This window comes from Condylostylus longicornis, unplaced genomic scaffold (assembly GCF_029603195.1).
Source record: "Condylostylus longicornis isolate FDR11 unplaced genomic scaffold, ASM2960319v2 ptg000013l, whole genome shotgun sequence".
NCBI classification, from domain to species: domain Eukaryota; kingdom Metazoa; phylum Arthropoda; class Insecta; order Diptera; family Dolichopodidae; genus Condylostylus; species Condylostylus longicornis.
In genome coordinates, this window is record NW_026577982.1 from 9,973,730 (window position 1) to 9,995,986 (window position 22,257).

Genomic DNA, 22,257 nt, shown 5'->3' on the forward strand with positions numbered 1-22,257 from the left:
TTGTTAAAATTTTAAGTAATTCTCGAGCTTGCACAATATTTTTGTAATAATAAAGGTTGAATTACTGAAATTTTCATAAATATCTTTTAGAAAATTTACGATATACGCACTAATAGATTTTGTTGTGACCACCGGAGACTTTTCACTTTAAATGAAATCATTTCAATAAATTATTTAATAAAAGGTTTATGCTTTAAAAAATAGTTTTTTAATATTACCTAACAATTTATTATTACATAATTACTGAGAAATCTTAAATTAAACTTGAAATACTTAAATATAATAGCGGCTTAATAACAAATCACTTATTGATTGCCACATCATGTGGATTATTGAACTGAAATTAAAACTAAATAATATTGTTTTTTTTTTCGGAAAATGCTAGGTTTTTGAAATTTTTTTTTTTTAAATTACATGATTTAATAAAAATTTTTTACTATTTATTTATTCTTATCCTGTAATAATGCATTTTGTATTGTGTGCCCAACATATATTCGGTATTAAATAATAAGGTGCTACCATACATAATATTTATAATTATTCTATGAACATCAAGTGTGTTTTATATTATGATTGTATTTAATTGAATCTTATCAAAGAATTTTAAAATAAAAATATAAAACAGGTTGTGATAATGCACAAACAATATTGTAAAAGAACTCAATACCAAAGCAGTATGCTTTGCTAAAGAAATATTTTAAATATAACATTGTGGAATGCATAATTCAAATTCAAATACAAAGATAGTAACAAAGAATAATACAAGTATATAAAGATTTTGATAGTAACTCATCATATTTTTGTTTTTTTTTTTTTAAGAAATTTACAAAACAATTTTTTAATATTCAAAAAGATTCAATATACTTGTTTTTCTTTCATCCAATTATAGATTGGTAATAATTTTTATCTATTGGAATTTTTTTATTCTTTTAATTAATAATCATATATATATATATATATATGTATATATATATATAAAGATGAGATGTGAGTAGATTCACCTGTTATATTGAATTATCAAAGCTGTTATATACCAGATATTTTTTTTTTTTCATTTTTCTGCAATTTTCACAAGAAATAAGAAAAAATTTGTAAATTAATTATATGAAGTTTTCTTTATACTTCAGTAACCAATCAAATTATACTGTCCTGCCATCTTAGCATATTTTCAATAAAATTTTAGAAAAATGATTATTTTCAGTCTGTCTGGTTATATGAGCGTACGTCTGTTTACAAAACTTTGTATTTTAATTTCGTACATAAATAAATTTTTATAAAGAAGAATATTTTTAACTATTCCCCCTTTTCCCGCAACCCGTATCCATCCATCTGTTATTAAACGCGTTATTTCTGGAAAACTTATTATTTAAACCAAAACCACCACCGTGATTAGTTCATAGAATATGAAAATTTTTATTTCTAATATAAAATAAAGCATTGAAAAACTTCAGTAGTACAAAATGGCTCTTTAAAATAATAGTCATTCTGAACACTTTTATTTAAAATTTTAATAATTTTTATGGGTAATTCGGGAAATATGGCGTGATAACAAAGGGTAGACATAAATTATTAGTATAGTCATTTTTATTTTTCTCTTTCTTGCAAGCACTAAAAATTATAACGGTAAATATGTTGCCTCTCAAAAAATATGGTTACTTAAATGACCTAATTGGTTGTTATGCAATAAGGCCAAATATCGCAATATTAAGAGAATAATATAAATAGAACCCTTATTTCATATTATTCTAAAAGAACTTTTAAATAACAAAAATTTCCGAAAGGAAATGTGCTATTTTATAAACCCTTGATTTGCTTCAATTTTTTTTTTTTACTTATTTTCTTCAATTATCTATTAAATTAACCTATAAACCAGTTTTATTTTTTTCGCAATTGAATGATAAATATTCAAGAGTGTATCAAGTATAACAAAATTATTAAAATAAAGAACAAAATATTCTTAAAGTTCTTAAAGATTGAAATGATATAATTTTTAAGATTTAAAATGTATGTAATGAAAATAGCCATATACAAACATATATACACATATATCGTATGCGTACAATAAAAAAAAAAACCTGTAATCAATTTTATAATAATAAGAGAAAACAAGATGAAAAAGAATGGACAGACTTATAAAGCTAAAAATATCCACAACGGAGCGTATACATATAAAATTTATTAGAGCAATTCCATTTAAACGTATATAAAACAAAACTTAATGCAAAATTTTAAAATGCTATTGAAAATTGCTACAATTTTCTGGACATATACCTACTGCAACAAAAATACTTACAATAAAAATGTACATACGTACATTCACACACACACACACGCATAAAAATTAATGATTATTATATAGAGCATAACGCATTTTAAAGAAATTATGCATATTGAGAAATTCCTTGTATCATGAAATAAAATAAAAAAAAAAAAGAACAAAGACATTTTATACAAATATAAATAGTGCGGTTGTGGTATTTAAAATGATATCATAGTTTTATATTGATTCGAAAAGAATTAAACAGGATCGCAGAAACCTGAGGACGTTAAAATTTACATAAAATATCAAGTTAATTTTAATATTATATGTTAGATTTGTGGGAATGACATAACATTTAAATTAGAATTTTACATTGTAGTACTATCTTTTTTTTTCTCTTGTTATATAGCTGGATAAGTGCAGTAATTTGGAAGCGAAGAAAACTGGAAAAATTGTATAAAAGAATGCGCCTAATAAATAGTTCAACATTATTTTTTTTTCAACTTCTTTGTTTTACTTCAATTCATATAAAATGATCCTCTAAGATAAATAAATACCTACATATTATACCTTAATTATATTAGATGAGTTCTTATAAATTTTCAAAAAAGCAAAATTCATACTTAAGTATTAATGATTTTCTATTAAAATCTTTAACAAGATTCTAATTTACATACATACATTTACATTTATATATAGTTATATTGGTTGGATTTTAATTGTTTTTTAAAGCAAAAAAAAAAATTTTTTTAATTTTATAACTGTTGTGCATATAAGTAATTATGTTTGTAACTTAATTATATGCTTAAGCTACAATAATTAATAATTTTCATAAAAAAGAAACGACAAGATATAAGAGTTAACAACCTCTAATATTATTGAACTCTAAGAAAATAATATAAAATAATATTATTCAAGTAACTTATTAATTACTTATGTATAACGGGAAATATTGAAACAATATTATTGAATTAAGACCACCCTAAATGATAACGTTGACAAACGTAATTATGAAAATGTAAGAAAAAAATAAATAATAATGAACAAACAAAGAACGCATTATGAACGCATAAAATAATTTTTAGCTCCTTTAACTACTACAAAACGCAAGTTTTAAAGATATACATATAAGGGCTCAAGTAAACATTCAATTTTTAGTTTTACTACTTATTTGTACCCCATAGGTTTATATTCCATACAGGCTGCGATATCACGTCAAGCATTAGGGAATCTTGAGGCAATCCACAAGAGAAACGTAAAGTCGGAAAGCCGAAAATGACTTCGCGTCGAACAAAATAGACAAAGAAATCATTGAAAGCGGCCAAATCTGGGTACAATCAAAATATTTAACTTGCAACCGATTAAAATTGAGAGGCTATGTGGAAGCCCTGTGCTCACTAAGGAAGTGAATAAAGAAAAAAATATTCAATCCAACAATTAAGCAATTCAAACAATTAAGCAATCAAACTGTTTATAATTTTTTTATAAAACAATCGATTTGAATTGACGCAATAGCGTATAGTTGCTTAGATGTGGCCGCAACTATTTTACTATTAAGCATTAAAGAGCCCTTACACTGCAAATGTATAATTCTCTCATAACGAAACACTCCTTACTACATTACCACATTATTTTTTTTCGATATTTCTATAAATTTGATTTTAAATTAAATTCAATAAAATTTTTCAAAGAGATTTTAAATTTTTACAATTCGGGACTAATAATATTCTAAATTTAAGTAATTTTGCCTTACTAACATGTTTATTTTTACAAATATTAAATGTTACAACAAATAAACCTATATATAGGTGCTTAAATTTTAAGTGCTCTACATTACTGTAGAATGCACAAGTACCAATTTTTCAATTATTCTAAATTATTTTTCCTTTTAAGGCATTTTATGTAAACAACTAATTTTACATTGTACCGGAACAAAATTTTCACTTTAAGTGCAATATTTCTAAAATTATTAATATTCTACACATAATTTATATATACACACATACATATGAAAAATGCTTACAACACAAATATTTTACATATAATTTTGTAATAAAAATGTACAAAATTTTAATTCTGCTATTTTTTTGTTTTTTATTTTCAACCGAATAATTTATTCCACATAACCGCAATAACGGTATTTATGTGGCCGTCCAATTTTCTAAACAATATTCGCATTTCAAATATCCTTTAAAATTTTTATTATTTTTACAAATCCTTATTATATACATAATTTTTTACTATTTATATTTTACAATGTTATTAATACTAAAAAAGCCCCCAATTATTGTTTTCCTATTTTACAGAAAGTGTACCATTATTAATGACAATAGTCGGTGGTATATCATCAGTTGGTATATTAATGATTTTAACTATTATTGTATTAATATATTTTAAATGTAAAAAGAATAAAGAATTACCACAAGCTGATGTTATTAGTGAACATCAAATCAATAAATTAAGTGGTGGTCATCATCATCATTTAAATCATCATTTAAATCATCAAAATCATATAAATATGACAGCATTAAATAGTATGGGTATTGGTATTGGTAATATGGGTATGAAAGAACCAGGTGATCGTACATCAAATTATAGTGATTTAAAAGTTGATATATCAGCTGGTTATGTACCATATGCTGATTATGCAACACATTATAGTCCACCACCACAATATTTAACAACAATACAAAATTCAAATACAAATTCAAATACAAATACAAATTCAAATACATCATCATCTGGAACAAATACATTAGGTAATGGTAAAATAATTGGTGGTACTAATTGTAATAATGGAATTGGTATTGTAACAACAGTTAAAACAAATTCAAATGGTAATAATAGTAATACAAATAGTTTACAACATAATCATAATCATAATCAACATTATCATCAACAACAACAACAACAACAACAACATCAACAGCAGCATAATCATCATCATCATCAAATAAATGGTACAACAAATTTAGTACCAATGACATTTATGAATGGTGGCAGTTTAACTGGTAGTATAATTGGTTCAAGAGCCGGTAATGTTATTGATATATTAAGACAAGATAATGGTTTACCAAGTTTACAAAGTACATGTACAACGGTAACAACAAGTTTAGGTGGCGGTAGTAGTTTAAATAGTAATAATGGTGGCGGTAGTAATGGTGGTGGTTGTGGTAGTAGTATTATTAGTTCATCACCAAATGGTAGCACTAGTAATAGTATTAATACACATATACAACATCAATATTCATCATCGGGTTCGACATCAAATACATTAAGTTCAAATAATTCTGGTAATGGTGGTTTAACTGTTATTGATCCAAGATATAGCGCAATTTATGGTAATCCATATTTAAGAAATTCAAATTCATCATTATTACCACCACCAACAGCTGTATAATTTTTAATGAAAATTATTTTCTATTTTAATTATAAGTTAATAATTAACAATTATTTTTACATTTTATAATAATTATAAAATATACATATATATACACTCGTACATAAAAACATAAATATACTTACATAATATTTAAAAAAAAAAATTTACAAAAATTACACATTTTACACATAATATACAATATATACACAATATACTTACATAATTTACAATAATTACAATTATACAAAGTTAGAAATTTTATTCAGAAAATTTTGTAAGAAAAAAAAATCACCAATGCGTTGGAGAAAATTGAAGAATTTCTGTTTTTTTTTTTTTTTAACAAACTATAAGTACTTATTTTATAATTATACATAGCTTATATACTAATTTAATTTTGTAAAATTAATTAAAAATATAAGACATACACACTTTGATTACAAATTTTGTAAATAATAAAAAGTTAAAGAATTTCAAAAATCCAATCGAATTCTCTGCATTTTTGAAGAAAAAAAAATTAAGTCTGATATTCAATATTTTACATGCATAAATGCGTTTGTATGTACATATAATATTGTAATATTACATAATAATAGAAAATATCAAATTTACAAAATTACTAAAACTAAACTACAAAAAAAACGAATAAATAATTTTAATAATTTTTGGAATATGGAAACGAATAGTGTAGTGTTGTGTCAGAGTATTCTAAAGTTCAGAAAAATTATTTAATTTAGCAATATATAAAATGTAGGAATAAAAATATAGGACTTAAAAATTACTAAACATACAATAGGAAAGTTCTAAAATGCAAAAATTATCCGATTCAGAAATTTATGTCATAGCCAAATTCATTAATTTTATATGATGTACGTACGAGTTATATTGAAAAATTCATCGGGAATATACACACAACTATAACATGTAGACATTCGTAATACCGAAAATTGACTTATCGTTACAAACTAGTAAAATTAAATTGGAACAGTGTAGAAATTTACAATCCGGGCTTGAATTTGATTCCGGTCCATACAATACTGCCATAATATTCAAATGATACAAGACTGTTCCCAACAGTAAATTAAGTTAAAATTTGTGTATGGAATAATATTGGTAACAAATTGGAATTTGTGTATAACTATTCAGGGGTATCATGCTATAATTAATATACAAATGCAATTTTAATTAAAAAATTCGAACAATAACTACACGGTCAAAAAACTGATTGAAATAGTGTAAAAAATTTTGTTTAAGAATTGAATTTCTAGTGTTCGAAAGGATTTTAATTTCCCAATTATTTTAATTAATTTTTTATGAATTTCTTGAAACCAATTTTTTTTTACTAAAATTCTATAATTATCACAATAAAATAAAAAGAATATTTTATTTTAGTTACAAATATATTGAAATTTTGTAAAATATCTAGGTTTACATCAAAATTATACCAACAACAACATAGTGTAGAATACTAAGTACGAGTTTTCAAACTATAATAAACAAACATATGGTACGTTTTATATACATATATGTATGTATGTTAGTATAACTATATTATATAATAGAAATAGAAATGAATATTTTGTGTGTATATCAAAAATTAGTTGAACAATAGAACATCTACAATAAATTTCCCAGAAGGTTTAAACAATATTTTCCCTTATCAAAATAAGGAAGAAAAAATTTTAAAATGTTTTTTTTGAAAAAAAAATAAAAAGGAGAAAAAATAAAATTTAAAATTTGAAATTTTAAAAGGTGATTCAATTTGAATTTTGCTAATAAGTTTTAGAATTCAATAGAATTTAGGTATTAAACGGTGTTTGTTATAGGGCGGATAGGAATTTGATAAGAATTGGATGATTGTCTGTCTGATCCATTAAACATTTTTCAAAGTAGGCAAGAAACCATCCAATTTTTTATCAAAGCAAAATCCATTAACCACCTTTGACCTACAAATCCAGTCTTAAAAATTAACCCTTTTGTTACACACTATTAAATAAGTATTTGTTATTTTTAATATAAAAAAGTTTTATAATTTGCATAGGGTCTTAAAATAAATTCTTAAAAATATTGTAAAATAAAATATAAATGGTAAAATGTTCTCATATATTTACTCTTGCATTTTCTTATTTAATAAAATTAATGCTGTTTTAATTGAGTAATAAAATGCCAATTTTTGCAATATTACTAGAACATTTTCCAAAATCTTATAATTTTTCCATTAATTTTCGTTAATTATTACAACCAAAACCTAAAAATAAATACAAAATTTAAAAATAATTTCAGATTAAAAACTGCCAACTTCGAATTTTTCAAATTTGCAGGATTTATAGCTGTTCGAATTAAATTTTCGATTTTCAAATTTATGTAATATTTGCTGGAATTGATTTTATTCTGCTGTATTTCTTTCTTTTTCAGTATTCCTCAATGTAGTTTGTTCGTTCCATCACATTCCAGAATTCCGGATATATCTAAAATTATTAAAAATAAATAATTAATTTTCAAATCAACAAGAACGCTTTTACTCAACTCGAGTCTAATACAAAGTATTTGATATCATTTTTATTCCGAAATGTCCAAAAATGTCTTCCATAATGAAATACGGCATTCTTTTAGTACCCTACTTCTTTCTTAATACTTTTATGAAGACCCAAATTTGATTCACCTAGTCCAAAATAATTTTAACATAATCATACACATTTACATGTACATAATTAAATTTCTTATATTTTAGTTGTAAAAGATTGACACTCATCATATTGCTCTCCTTGTAATTTTCTTCATTGTTTTCTAAAAAAAAAAACAAAACAAAAATAAAAAAAAATTAAAAATTTTATAATGAAATTTATTTTTAATTTATTTTTAATAATAATTTTTTCCTTTTTTAATATTTTTTGTTTTTGTTTATTTTTTTGAAGACTGATCTCATGAAATAAAGGATATTTTTAAATTATACTATAAGGAATAATAGATACTATAAAAATGAATTAGAAATTTATATAACAAAAAAAAAAAATAAGAAAAAATACAATTTATTTAATTTTTAATAGAAAAATAATGGTGTAATTGTAGTTGTAAACTACTTTTATATAACAATATAAAGAAATTATAAGAAAAACATAAATTTGAAGAGAAAATTTTACTATATAGAGAATTCAAAATAATACGGAAAGTTTATATAACAGAATCGGATTTTAGGGCTCATTTCGTAGATGATATCGTAAAAATGTAGGCATGTGAAAATTATAAATTTGTCTCAAATTTTGAATCTTAATATGAAAGTGTTATAATTTTTTAAATTAAAACAAGGAACCTAGTTCGCCGAACCTAATTGATTGAATTTATTTTAGAGTTAAGAAAAGTGTTGAGTCTAGACCATTCATTGGTTACAGATACAGCGTGACATATGTAAATTCTTCAAAAATTTATTTTTTTAATCACGCATTCAATACCACATAAAAACACTTGAACAATAATGACTCTTTCAGTATAAAAAATTTTAAGATGCAATAAGAACCTATCTGAGCATTAATGATTTGTCAGAAGAAACAAAAATAACATATTTTCTGTTCTTAACTCGATTTAGGCGATGATTGCAAGTCTACAGAGCTAGCATTTCAACTAAGGCGACGTATGAATTTGCCAACAACTTTGGTTTTAATAATCATAGATTAATCAAATTTTGTGAGAATATAGAACGCGATTTTGAGAATTCAATAACACAAATAATTCATTTCGAGTAATAGGCGAGCGGTTTGTGTTTTTGACCATGCGGTGTTTTTAACCGTAGAAATTTCTAAATAACTATGACATATAGTAAACTTGTACTGATTCGTATTGAACATTCAGTTGGAGTTAGGGTATATAAAATGCGCCTCTGGTTTTTATAAGAAATGTTATTATACCGTTTTGTTGTGTTAATATTATGTATAAAAACAATCACAATATTTACATATACACTATATAGAAGTACGTGTTAATATCATTTTAATTAAAAGAAAAAAAAAAATATCAATGCACTAAGATTGTATGTGTATGTACAGAAAATAAATTCTCATAGGTTCATAAAAATTAAATAAAATTGGAATTATAAATTTTAATTTAAAAATAATTATGACGAAAATTTAAAACTATAAGTTTTCTTTTTAATAAAATAAAAATTATTTTAATTGTAATTTGAAATTTGAAGGTAAAAAAATTGAAAATTATTTTAAATTTAAAAAATTTAATTGCAAAAGTTCTATACTTGGCAGATTAAAAAAAATTAAATTAAATAATTTTCCTGAAGGTGTAATGAGTATTTGAACAACAAAATCATTTAATTTTACTTTTTCATTAATAATACTGAAAATTAGATTTTCGATTCCCTTTGTACACGACACTTTTTCTCTATGCGATATGATGATTTTTGTCCGGAAATACTTAATTAAGTAAATTCAATTCAATTTGAATAATAAATATACTTATAACAGTTTGTAAAAATCTGGCTAGTATTTAGCGTTTAAAGGCAGGAAACTTAACTAAAACTATGATGAAAATAATCAATGCTGGGCATCATATCCTATTATAATTTCCAGTTGTTGAAATTTTTATATTTTTTTCAATTCTACGAGGGCTGTCCTAGAATTAAGTAACACAAAAATTGTGAGTAAACGCGGCACTCATCTTGCGCAAAGCTTTTTCATGTCCAAATTTTTGGTCAATATTCGATGTACAGCACTTTTTGATAAGCCTACTATATCAGCTAACTTACGCACTTTCAATCGACGCTCGTCTAATATAATTTTGTGGATTTTATTAACCGTTTCTAGCGTGGTAACCTCATTTGGTCAACCAATGCGATATTCATCTTCACAGCTTGTACGGCCACATTAAAACTGCACTACCCAATTTTTAATCATTGCATATGAGGGAACAGACTCCCCTAGTATAGAATATAGTTCATTTTTGATACCGACTGGACTAAAAACTTTCAAATAAAAATATTCAAGAATGACATAACGATGACCAATTTTATCCATATTAAAAATTTACTGAAAAGTTTCACTTTTAATAGTCGGTAATCTGAAAAAAAATAAAAATAAAGGTGTTACAGTTAATCCTGGCTTTCTGCCAGGCTTTTTTTTCAAAATTTTTGTGTTTTCTTGGTTAGGCTACTTATAACTGTTATATAAGCCAATCCAATATAAATGAAACAGAATAATTAATCAAAAATTCATTTATAAAATATTTTCAAAAAAAAAAAATAAAATAAATTTGTAAATTCTATTCTCATTTTGATTTTTTAATCCAATTTAATTTTTACTTTACATTTACAGTATTAATTTTATTATTTACATTATAAATTAAAATTAATATTAAATTGAAAATAAAAATTTTAAATTAAATTAAAATGATATTATTATTATAATTTTTGTTTATTAATAAAACAAATATTTTATTTACAAAAAAAAATTATAATAATTCAGTGTTAAAAATGGTAAACGTGTTCTTTTTTTAATTTTGTTATATAATTTAATTAATATTTTTTTATTTAATAAAAAGTGAGAAGAAAAACAAGTGAGAATAATATCGCGTTACTCATGATTTTTTTGCAATTTTTTTTTTTCAATTTATTTTATTTATTTAATAAAAAAAAAAATACGGTTAATTTACTGTAAAAATATTGACGAATAATAAATCTCTTGGTATGACTTTTTTTTTGTTCGTTGTCCTTTAAAATCAACAATAATTTTGTTTTAATTAAAATTTTTACTTTTATTTCGTGTTATAAAAAATAATTACTTATGTGGTCTATATTTTTTTTTTTGTTATTGTTTTTTAATTAAATTAACATTTTAATTTTGTATACTGACGCTTTTGTTTTTTTTTTTGTAAATCCTTTTACTCTATTGACATTTAATCATAAAGTGAAGTAATCGGTTCAACAGTTAATATAAACCATGGGGTAAATAATGTCAAATATTTACTTTTAATTTTTTTCTTTCGGTTTCATTTTCTTTTTATTATTATTAAATTAAATTGAATATTTATCCACTTTGCGATAATAATTTAATTATATTTTTGATGGTATTATGAATATATAGAGACAATACTAATACTGTTATATTACTTACATATTACTATTAATATTGTTATATTAAAATAATTAGTACAAATATTTGTGAGTTTTTAAATAAAGAATAAAATATTTTGGAATATTAACGAAAAATTAAATATCAAATTACTTGAAACTGAATTTGGCATTATATTGGGGCTTATTATGTGTATCGAATCAATAAGTGATGGAGATATCGTAAAAATTTCAAAATTTTTATTATAGACACGAATCATTTGTATGAATTGGTTTGTGTTTACAATAATATTATTACAACTTTTTACGATTATTATTATCACCATCACTAACTTATTGATTTGATACTTAAAATAAGCCCGAATCTTAACACATTTGTTCTGTATATCATCTTCTTACTCACTATTGGTGGGTAGAAAATCAGTGTTTAATTATCATAACATATCTATTCCTATAATGAAGTTTTAAAGTGAGAAGATGGGTTTTTTTGTATAATATATTCCAAGTCTACTAAATTTTAACTACTAAATGAGAACTTAGTGACTGGACTTAATAATTTTGTTTGAAACTGACAAATTAAATTAATATTTTAAAATTTTTATATGATATTCTGAGCAAAATGAGAATCTAATAGGAAAAATGGATTAAATTTTTTTTCATAATCAGTTTTACTCACAGGTTCATAAATTTTATATAGTTTTAAATTTTACAGTTTGTATGCAATCCATATTGTATAATATTAAAAATTTGAGAAAAATAATACAGGAAAAGACCTAGATATTGCATACCATTCAAATTATTTTTCGCATAAGACTACGTAGTGTATAGAGCATAGAAAAGGAGCAAAATATTTGCATACATAAGAATATATAAAAATTTAGAAACAAAACTCTAGAATTTTTAAAAATGTTTAGAAATAATTAACTAGATCCACAAATTTCTAGCTTAAATTTCCACTTAAGTTCAAACCAAATATTTAAAACATTAAAATCAATTTTTAAAGCATTAAAAATTCTTGTATATCATAATATTTTTATATTTTATTTAATTTAATATTCTCAGTTAATTACTATTTCTATATTTTAATAATTGCAATTCAGTAATTAACTACACTCAACACTTAATTTCGTCGGTATACAACGAATGTTAAAATCTAAACTAAGAGTAGAATATATTAAATTTCAGAATACTGCAATGAAGTTTATAAAAATTATTATGTAATATTCAACTAATATAATAATTATTAAGAATATTGTACATTAAAAAAAACGCTCTATTATCTAATATAAACATAATTTAAAATATGGGATAACAAACACTGCCACATGTTATGTAATTAATGTCATTTACAAAATAGCTATAATATTATATTGAAAAATTATTACTATGAATTAAAAAATTTTTGAAAAAATTCTAAAAATGTATGTAGCTATTATATTATGTAAAAAAAACGTCAGAAAAATTACTATTATATTTTAATAAAATTAAAAAATTCATTAAACAGATTCAATTTTAAAACTATTTTGTAATAATTACATTCGATTTAAAGTAAAATTTAAATATCCTGTTTCTTCCTGTTTTGGAATTGAATTTAAAAATAAGTGAATTAAAATCCATCAATATATTATTCTATATATATTACATTATTTACATTATTGATTATTTAATATTATTGTAATATTATCTTACTTTATTTCAATTAAAATTAATAATTAATTAAATAGAAATTATAAAATTAAATTTTCATGCAAATTTTAATTTATTCTATTGTATAATTTAATTACATTTTATATAACAAATTTAATCTACAAAATTTGTTTTAAAATTTCAAAAATTTCTATATTTGAAAATATTTGTGTAAGCCTATAAAATATTGCTCAATTAAATGCATTTAAATTGAATAAAATATATTAAAGTATAAAAATAAAGAGCCCTTCATTCAGTTCATAGTTTTCAATTCTGCTTTCAATTTAAAATAACTTTTCTTAAAATATTTTCAATAGAAATTAAAAATAATTTTCCAATATCATTGTTCAAATAAATTCAAAATTAATACACTAATGATAATTATAAAGATAAATTAAACTAAGACACAACTTCCTTAACTATTACAATCTTTCCAATTTTAAGATTTTGTTACTATTGGTTCGTTTTGAAAGCATGACCTTCAGCATAAACCGTTTCCCAATATGTAAAATGCGTGAACCTTATATAAGTTATTAATTCCAATGCGACATGACGTACGTGCAATAAATTCCAAAGCAATATGATGCACGCTTCATAAATTCCAATTTACGTTGCCAACGCAAGTGATTATTATTTTAGTCTTTTTTTTTTGCATTTCTTTAAAAAAGCTTATTAATGCAGAAGTGGTTCTTATATGGTGACAAAATAAATGACAAAGAAAACATTTTTCTAATAATTTTTAAAATGTCAAACGCCATCTTTAAGTCAATCTTAATTGCAAATGATTGTCACTTCACTTGCAAAGGCAAGCGAATGACGTTATCAAAATGATTGTCATAATCTCTCACAGTCTGATACTCGGAAACGATCATGTGCTCTTCTAATTAATTTGAGCTATTGAATGATGAGCTATTGACGATTACACATTTCATGTTTTTTCAAATTATTAAAACATCAAAAATAATAATTAAATGCTTTTACTTCTTTCTTAGATAAACTTTAATTTTGAACTATTTTGCACCGAGTTATTTTTGTATTAATTCTACTGTAATTAAATTACTAATGTAAGGCTCTTGTGACAAAATAAATAAAATTGAAATTAAAATTAATAATACGTAATATATTTAATAAAATCTTCTGTTACATATTTTATATAAAATCATCATTATAATTTTTAAGTAATCTTGAATTCCAAAATGCAGTAATACGATATTAGTATACACAATTCAGCAATTCACACTCACAAATTGAATTGTGAGTGTGAATTAATACTGTATTGTTGCATTTCGGAAGACAAGGTAAAATAATTTTAAATTAATTAAGTTTAAATTATTTTAATTATATTTTAAAATTAAATTTCCAAAAATATTTCAATAAAAATCATAAAAAAAAACAACAAAAAAACTAACTTATCTCTTATTAATTAGTTAATAAGGTTAGAATTAGAGTATGTACTCATAAAATATTAAAAACTAAGAAATATTATTAATTAAAAATTAATTTTAATATCTTAAAAATAAAATATAAAAAGTCAATTTTTTAAAAAATAAAAAAAAAATTGATTTCAAAAGTACCTGAATTTAGAAATTTTATTAAAATTTAAGGTGATATTTTCAATTTCATCTTTTTTTTCGTATTATTATTTTGTAAATGCTTGTTAGTGTCTTATTAAATATGAATTTAAATATTGAAAACAAAAAATATAAAAAAAAATTATTGAAATTAAATGAAAATATTGAAGAAGAGAGAAAAAATTAATCCAAAAAATTATTAATGATAAAATTATCTTAATTATTATTTAAAATTAATTACGATAATTATTTTTAATTTATAATTTTTTTTTATAATTAAATTAAAATATAATATAAGACTAAATGTGCATTAAATTAAAAAGAAAAATTCAATATAATTGTACATCGATTTTAATTAAGTTTTGCAAGAAAAGAAAAATTAAAAATATAAATATAAGAATTTTTTTAATTATTAAAATAAAAAACAAATAAAAAAATATTAAAAAAAAAAAAATAAAATATTTAAGAGAGAAAATAATTTTTTAACAAAAATTAATTACAATAATAATAAAATTTAATTTATATTTTAATAATTTTAAATTTTTATTTTACAATTTAGATGCAAAAATACGAGATTATACGAAAACAATGCGCGTATAAACAATTTACAGGGTCCTTTAACATTAAATTCAACCATTTTAACTCAAAATTTTTAAATCAAACAAAACCATTTTCAATTTGAATAGGTGTTGCTTGTTTGAACCAAAAATTAAATGAGTTCAATTAAACCATTTCGATAATCTAAATATTGATACGAAAATTATGGTAATAATCAGAAAGAAGGAATCGGAAAGAAGACGGTCGGAGCAATGGAGAAGTCTTTCGGGGCTGCGGCAATCCAAGGAGCTCCTGGGAGATTATGACCAGAAGCGATTTAAGAAAATTATAGGGATGGGCAAGAAGCAGGTGAGAGTCCTCACCGGCATTTTGACGGGTCACTGCAGAATTAGGGGACACCTCAGTCGGCTAAGATTAGAAAATGAGGATACTTGCAGATTCTGTGGAGAGTATGAAGAGACCGCGGTGCATCTCCTGGGGGAGTGTGATGCTCTTGCTCGTTGGAGGGGGGAGGTGCTGTGGGGCTTTGTTCTAACGGTGGCGGAGTTACGGTCTTCTTTTTAATAATTTCCATAATCAATTAATTTGTTTTAATTCGTATAACATTATAGACTCAGAAAATTATTTAAAACTCAACAAATTTTTTAAATCTGAATTCATTACATAATTATTTTGTTTTTTTTTTTTTAAATAATACAAATAAAAGAATTTGATTAAAATTAATCAATTTATTTATATTAAAAATTAAATTTTAATATAATTTATGATTATTTACCAAAACAAATAAAATATTTATTTTATCCAATATTAATTATTGAAAAAAAATATTAACAATAATTATGTATTTTTTGTTTTTCAAAAATGCCCACCATTATTAAATAAACGTTTTATTTTTTCATATTTTTTTACAATTAAATTTAATGAAATTTCGATATTTAAATTAAATGTGTTTAAAATTTACTCAAAAATTTTTTTTTTTTTTTCAAATTAATTTTATTAATTTTTACAATATAACAATAATGATTTTGTATTTTAATATTCAGAATTGTTTTGCGAACGTCAATTTTGTACCAGATACTCGGAACCAGAATATATACAAGGTGTTCGAATTTAATTTTAACTATTTAAGTAGAAAATTCGAAATCAGTCACATCTTAAATGAAAAAGAAGGAAATATAAAATCCTGAAAAGCATTATACTATTATATTGGAACAAATTACATAAATTATGCAAATTATTATATTATACAATGAAGGTATCCATTTTGTTGCTCCACATTCAATATGTATTTCTTTAATTTAAAAAGCCCCAATGTATATACTCCAAAATAGTTATTGAAATCAGTTTTCATAACAATATTGTTGTTCAACGCCTGCTTCCTTTTAAATTTTAACAATATTCCGATATATTATCATTAAAGAAATCATACATTTCCGTCAGTGAACAGGCACAATGAACTACAAGCCTAAAACGAAAAAGTATATTTTAGATATTTTAACTACAACATAATTAAAGTGTATTTTCGAAAATATATTTATATCGAAATGTATTCGAAAAATGTTATTATTATACTGTACATTGCATAATCAAAGGAAAAAAAAAAGTATATAAATGTATAACACAAGTTTTATGTCACAGATAAATTCAAAATTTCTACAAATTTTAAAAAAACTTATTATTTTCATTTAAACGCTTCAATGAACACATTACAATTAAAATTGCAGAAATTGCATTTTATGATAATTTAATTTTTCGTAATAATTTTTGTATGTATGTACGTCTGTATAAAATTGCAGCAGCATATTGTACTATCTGAACAATAAAATTATTAATTATATTATTATACAATGTAATGTACATACTAATATACATAAGTATAAAATTGTAAAATGGATACGTGATAATCTCTAAAAACTACATCACCATAATATTATATAATTGACATTTAAATTGAAAATATGAAGTATAAAGAACAAAATTAAAACTAATGTACTATATACAATATAAGAAATTTCATTTTAAATGACAAAATACATGAACACCCAACAAAACTATAAGAATGTTAAAAAATTTTTCAATTAAAATGTTCAAGAAAATTTAAAATTTTTCTCATATTTGAAAAACGCGACACTCTTATACAGAAAAACAAAATTATTTCTGCTTAAAAACAAAATTATTTGCGTAGAATAAATTACAAGAATGAAAGTGTCTCCATACATCCATACAAGTACAATCGTATTCATTATATCGATAGGAATAGAAGTGTGTATGTATTTCAGAAGATTCAAAGTAATTCTTCAATTCAATTGATAAAAATGTTAGGGTTGGCAATTGAACACGTATTTCTAAGTTCTACCCCTTCATGGTGGTGAATATTTGATTTTTTGCCTTTTTGAAGTAAATGTCAGAATTCTGAATTGATATCTCAAAATTAAATATTACTGTATAAACTGGTACTGTAAACTATAACTTCTAACTCTTACTAATACTGTAAACAATTATTGTTATACAAATATTAACTATAACGATAACGGTAAATCATATTTCTTGCATTTTCTGTCATACCTTTAAAATTCAAAGAAGTCATAGTTTGTTAATTTATAAATCTTACAATTTAATTGTATAAAGATTATTTTGATCTGCTTCCGGACGCGAATTATCTTAAAAAGCTAGAATTTAACAAGAATCTCTAAAAAAACCTAGCATCATTTATAATAAGAGAAATAATTCACAATTTTCATTCTTTCTCAATTCAAATATTAATTTAGTAATGTTGGCAACTCTATTTATAATTATATACATTATACATATTATTTTTATATCGTTAATATAAAATTTCTTATTTTAGATTAATTTAAAATTCATGATGTTTATTGACTTCAATTTTCTATTAGCAGCACTATATACATTGAGAAATTTCTATGAAAAAGCAAAGACGATATACAAAAATAAATACATTAAAAGAGTATAAAAGAAATTAAATGTCATGAATTGAATAATAAATGCATATTGAATATGCTTAATGTTATACATATAATATAATGTAATAAAGAGTACCTATACATATACTTACAAACACATTGAATTTAAATACTTATGTTAAAAAAAATATTGAGTCTCTCAAAAAATATATTCAATTTAGTGATCTAAAAAAAAATTTTGGCATTAAAGTAAAATTTTTACAATTAAAATTGAATTTATTTGTTAAAATTTAATATCCTTGCTAACTTCACTGGGGTCCTATATACTATGTGTAATTCGATTTTCGTATTCGGAAAAATGATAAGGTAGGGAGCACCAATCAATTTAAATGGTACTATACTTTTTCATTTATGCAATAGTTTCACGAAAATCAAATTATGTAGTACGGTCTCTGGGTCAAATAATAATGACGTTCATATAGACATTCTTTAAAATATTTATACGATATGATGCGTGATGATCCAAGAAATTGCAATGTCTAAACTAATTTTGAACCTGTACTGCAGATTAGTGTCAAAAATTAGTGAAAATTTTGATTTAAATTTAATTTTTCGGGATAATTAAAGTATTATACAAGCATTGCAGTCTTAAAAAACTTCTATTTTTGAAAATCTCGTATTAAGCTATCAAATTTTAAAATAAATGGCTATAAAAATTGAGCAGGCATTAGTTTACACCTTTGAAATTAAAATCATAATATTATTGTCAAATTTTATTATTATTATTTTCAAGGAAGCCTTTATATGCGGGAATTGAATATTATATAACTATAATAATTATTAATTGTAAAATTTTCATGTCAAAAATTTTCATTAAATCTCATGTACATTATAATTTAAATTTTAAATCATAATTAATTTAATATTTAATTTAATTAATTTCAATATAAAATCCAATAAAAAAGCAAAATATGATTTTAATGTTAATAAATAATAAGGTAGACAGACGAACTAATTGACAATATTGAATTTAAAATTTCAATAATAAATTCATTTAATTTAAACTATATCTAAATACAAAATGAAGTAATAATGATAATAAAAAGTGTGTATGAATAAAAATTTTAGAATTAATTGTAAGATCAACTCAAATCACTTAGATTTCCCTTATGTTTTATTTTTCATAGCTATAAACAAAAAATATTCAATTTTTTTAGGATTTTGAATTCACAACTGTGTTATTTTTTTTGATTTAATATTATTAATTATAATTTTAATAAATTAAGTAATTATTACACATAATATGAATATTATTTTAAAAAAAAATTTTTTATTATGAAAAAATAAGAAATAAATATATGAATAGAAAAAAAAACCCAATTTATAAGCGTAAAAAAAAAAAATAAAATTTAATTTTTGCTTTTAAGAAAAAAAACAATAAAACTATAAATATAGAAATTTTTAAAAAAAAATTCAATTATTATATAAAAAACGATGAAAAATATTTAATAATTATATTAAATTGAAAAATTGAAGAATGAAATATTTTTTAAATAAAAAGATGAGAAAAAAAAAACAAAAAATAAACGAATAAAAATTACGAAAATTTGCATTTTTCTTTTACTATTAAAATAAAAAAAAAAATTAATAGATTTACGGCAATATTTAATTGAAAAATTTTAATTAGTTTGTATATTTCCCACGGGGAGGATACGCTCGAAAAATATTTGATTATATTGTTTAGACTCTCAAGCATAACGCCAGTCCGTATTTAAATTTCTGGTCGATAAAATAATAACGAATTGTCATATAAAGAAGTTGTTATACTTAAGGTACGAGATAATGGCATCATATACATCAATATGTTCTGGAAGCGTCGAAACTACCATATATGCAAAGTAAACATTTTCAGTGGGCGCCAAAATAAAAAAAAAAATAAATTTTAAAAAATAAAAATTTTTTCCATCACATGCTTTCCAAAAAATTTCTTTCTATTAATAGCAAAATTGACTTGATGTCATGTACGTCTATATAAGTTAACGTTGCACATTATTTCAGACTTTAACCTATCATCTTTCATCCAAAAATTTTAATTCGAAAATTGCGAAATCGTCAATACAGCAATTTTCGGTGTGAACTACCTTAAAATTTAGTTTACACAAAATTCGTCGAATGGTCGACGTTGCAGCTATAACAATTATGCTGATATTGCAAGTAGAGCGATCGGTAATAAAAAATAAAATTTAATAAAATTTGTTCATTATTATTTGATAATTAGAAGTGATAAGTAAAAAAAATTTTAAAATTACTTTAAAATAAAATAAAGTAATTTTTTCTGATAAAATAATATTATAAAAGAAGTAAAGGTAAAGGACAGAACCCAGGTGGACGCCACAGAACTTTAGTTTATACAAACATTGTAATATAAAAGGATGAGTGTCTAATTTCAGGCTTTCATTATATGATTTATTTTGCACTCAGCTAATTAAGCTACAAGTAAATGGTTATTATTATGCACAATGTAAAATGTCTATTACATATTTTTCTTTTTGCGGGGGGGGGGGGGCGGCGTACTTTTTGCAAAATACATTCAGCACCGAACAAGTTACAACTAGACCTGTGTCCCGGATACATTAATTACTTTCATATGATGTTGGCAGCATTCCATAATGCAGAAAAAAAAAAACCCTAAATTTTGATGATGTTGTTCGAATTTTATATAAAATGAAGTTTTCGAAATAGGTACTGGATGCTTGATATAAAATTTTGGCAATGAGTAGTACTAGTTGTATGCATATATTTTAATTGTCATATTACTAATTTTTTGACCTTTTTTGTTGAATTTTAATGTAAAAAATTGGATATTGGCGAGTAATTCGCTTGGTGATAGAAATGTCAACGTGAATGGGTTGTCATTATATTTAGTTTTGGATTTAAATACAATTTAGAGGCAGAAATTCAAAACTTTTTTTAATAATATGAAATACTACTATTACCAAACCAATTGGAATAAGGCATCTGTCTTCCTTTAGAAGTAGAAGTACTTTTTCCATGCATACAGTTGGCGTAGACACTACATACTTGTCAATAAGAATATCAAGTAATCAGAGCAGTATTTAAAATTCTATATAATGAAAATATGATAGACTTTAAATTTCAAAAACATAGACGAACCTACTACTATCTACGATAAAATATCTATTCATGATACGGAAATTTAACCCTCTCTCTACTATATAATTGAAGATTTTGAATATTTTGAACTATTTCCTCTCTTATTTTTGACAATTTAATTCGATAAAATTTGTTTGAAAAAAAAATTTAAACTTTCAAACAAATAAAAATTAGGAAAAAATAATGTCGACTTTAAAATTTTTGAAATTAAATACTGCCATACTCATAAAGTTTTTCTAAGAGTACCTTTAATTCTTGAAAAACTTTTACATTTATAAGTTATATGCTTACATATAAATAGAGTATTTATAAAATAATACAGGAAAACAATCTAGATATAATTTTTACATTTTAAAAACTTTAAATTTAATTAAGCTGAAATAGAATACGAGGAAATTTAAACTTATACTACTTATAAGTGACGTTAGTGTTCATATTCTTTAAAAAAGAAAAACCACGAAGAAGCGTCTAATTAGACATTAAATAACACACATATAAACCTACATAATTAAAGTTTAGTTTGGTTTTATTAAGGCTTAATTGAAAATATAGGGTAAAAAATCTTGTTACTGTACAAGAAATTTGTTCAAGGAATTCAATTAAAGAAAATTTTCAAAACGTTCCAGTCAAAACTTCAT

The 22,257-nt window shown here is 22.7% G+C and overlaps 1 protein-coding gene across 1 annotated transcript in view; it reads left to right on the forward strand.

The window, feature by feature from the left end:
* The window catches only part of LOC129605369 (irregular chiasm C-roughest protein), a 67,063-nt gene extending 61,356 nt beyond the window's left edge, over window positions 1-5,707 (forward strand). The window contains exon 8 of the mRNA XM_055515082.1: window positions 4,567-5,707. Within this exon, the coding sequence (XP_055371057.1) occupies window positions 4,567-5,660 (1,094 nt within the window). The 3' untranslated portion in view covers window positions 5,661-5,707. The remainder of the gene's footprint in view (window positions 1-4,566) is intronic.
* Window positions 5,708-22,257: the final 16,550 nt, after the last annotated feature.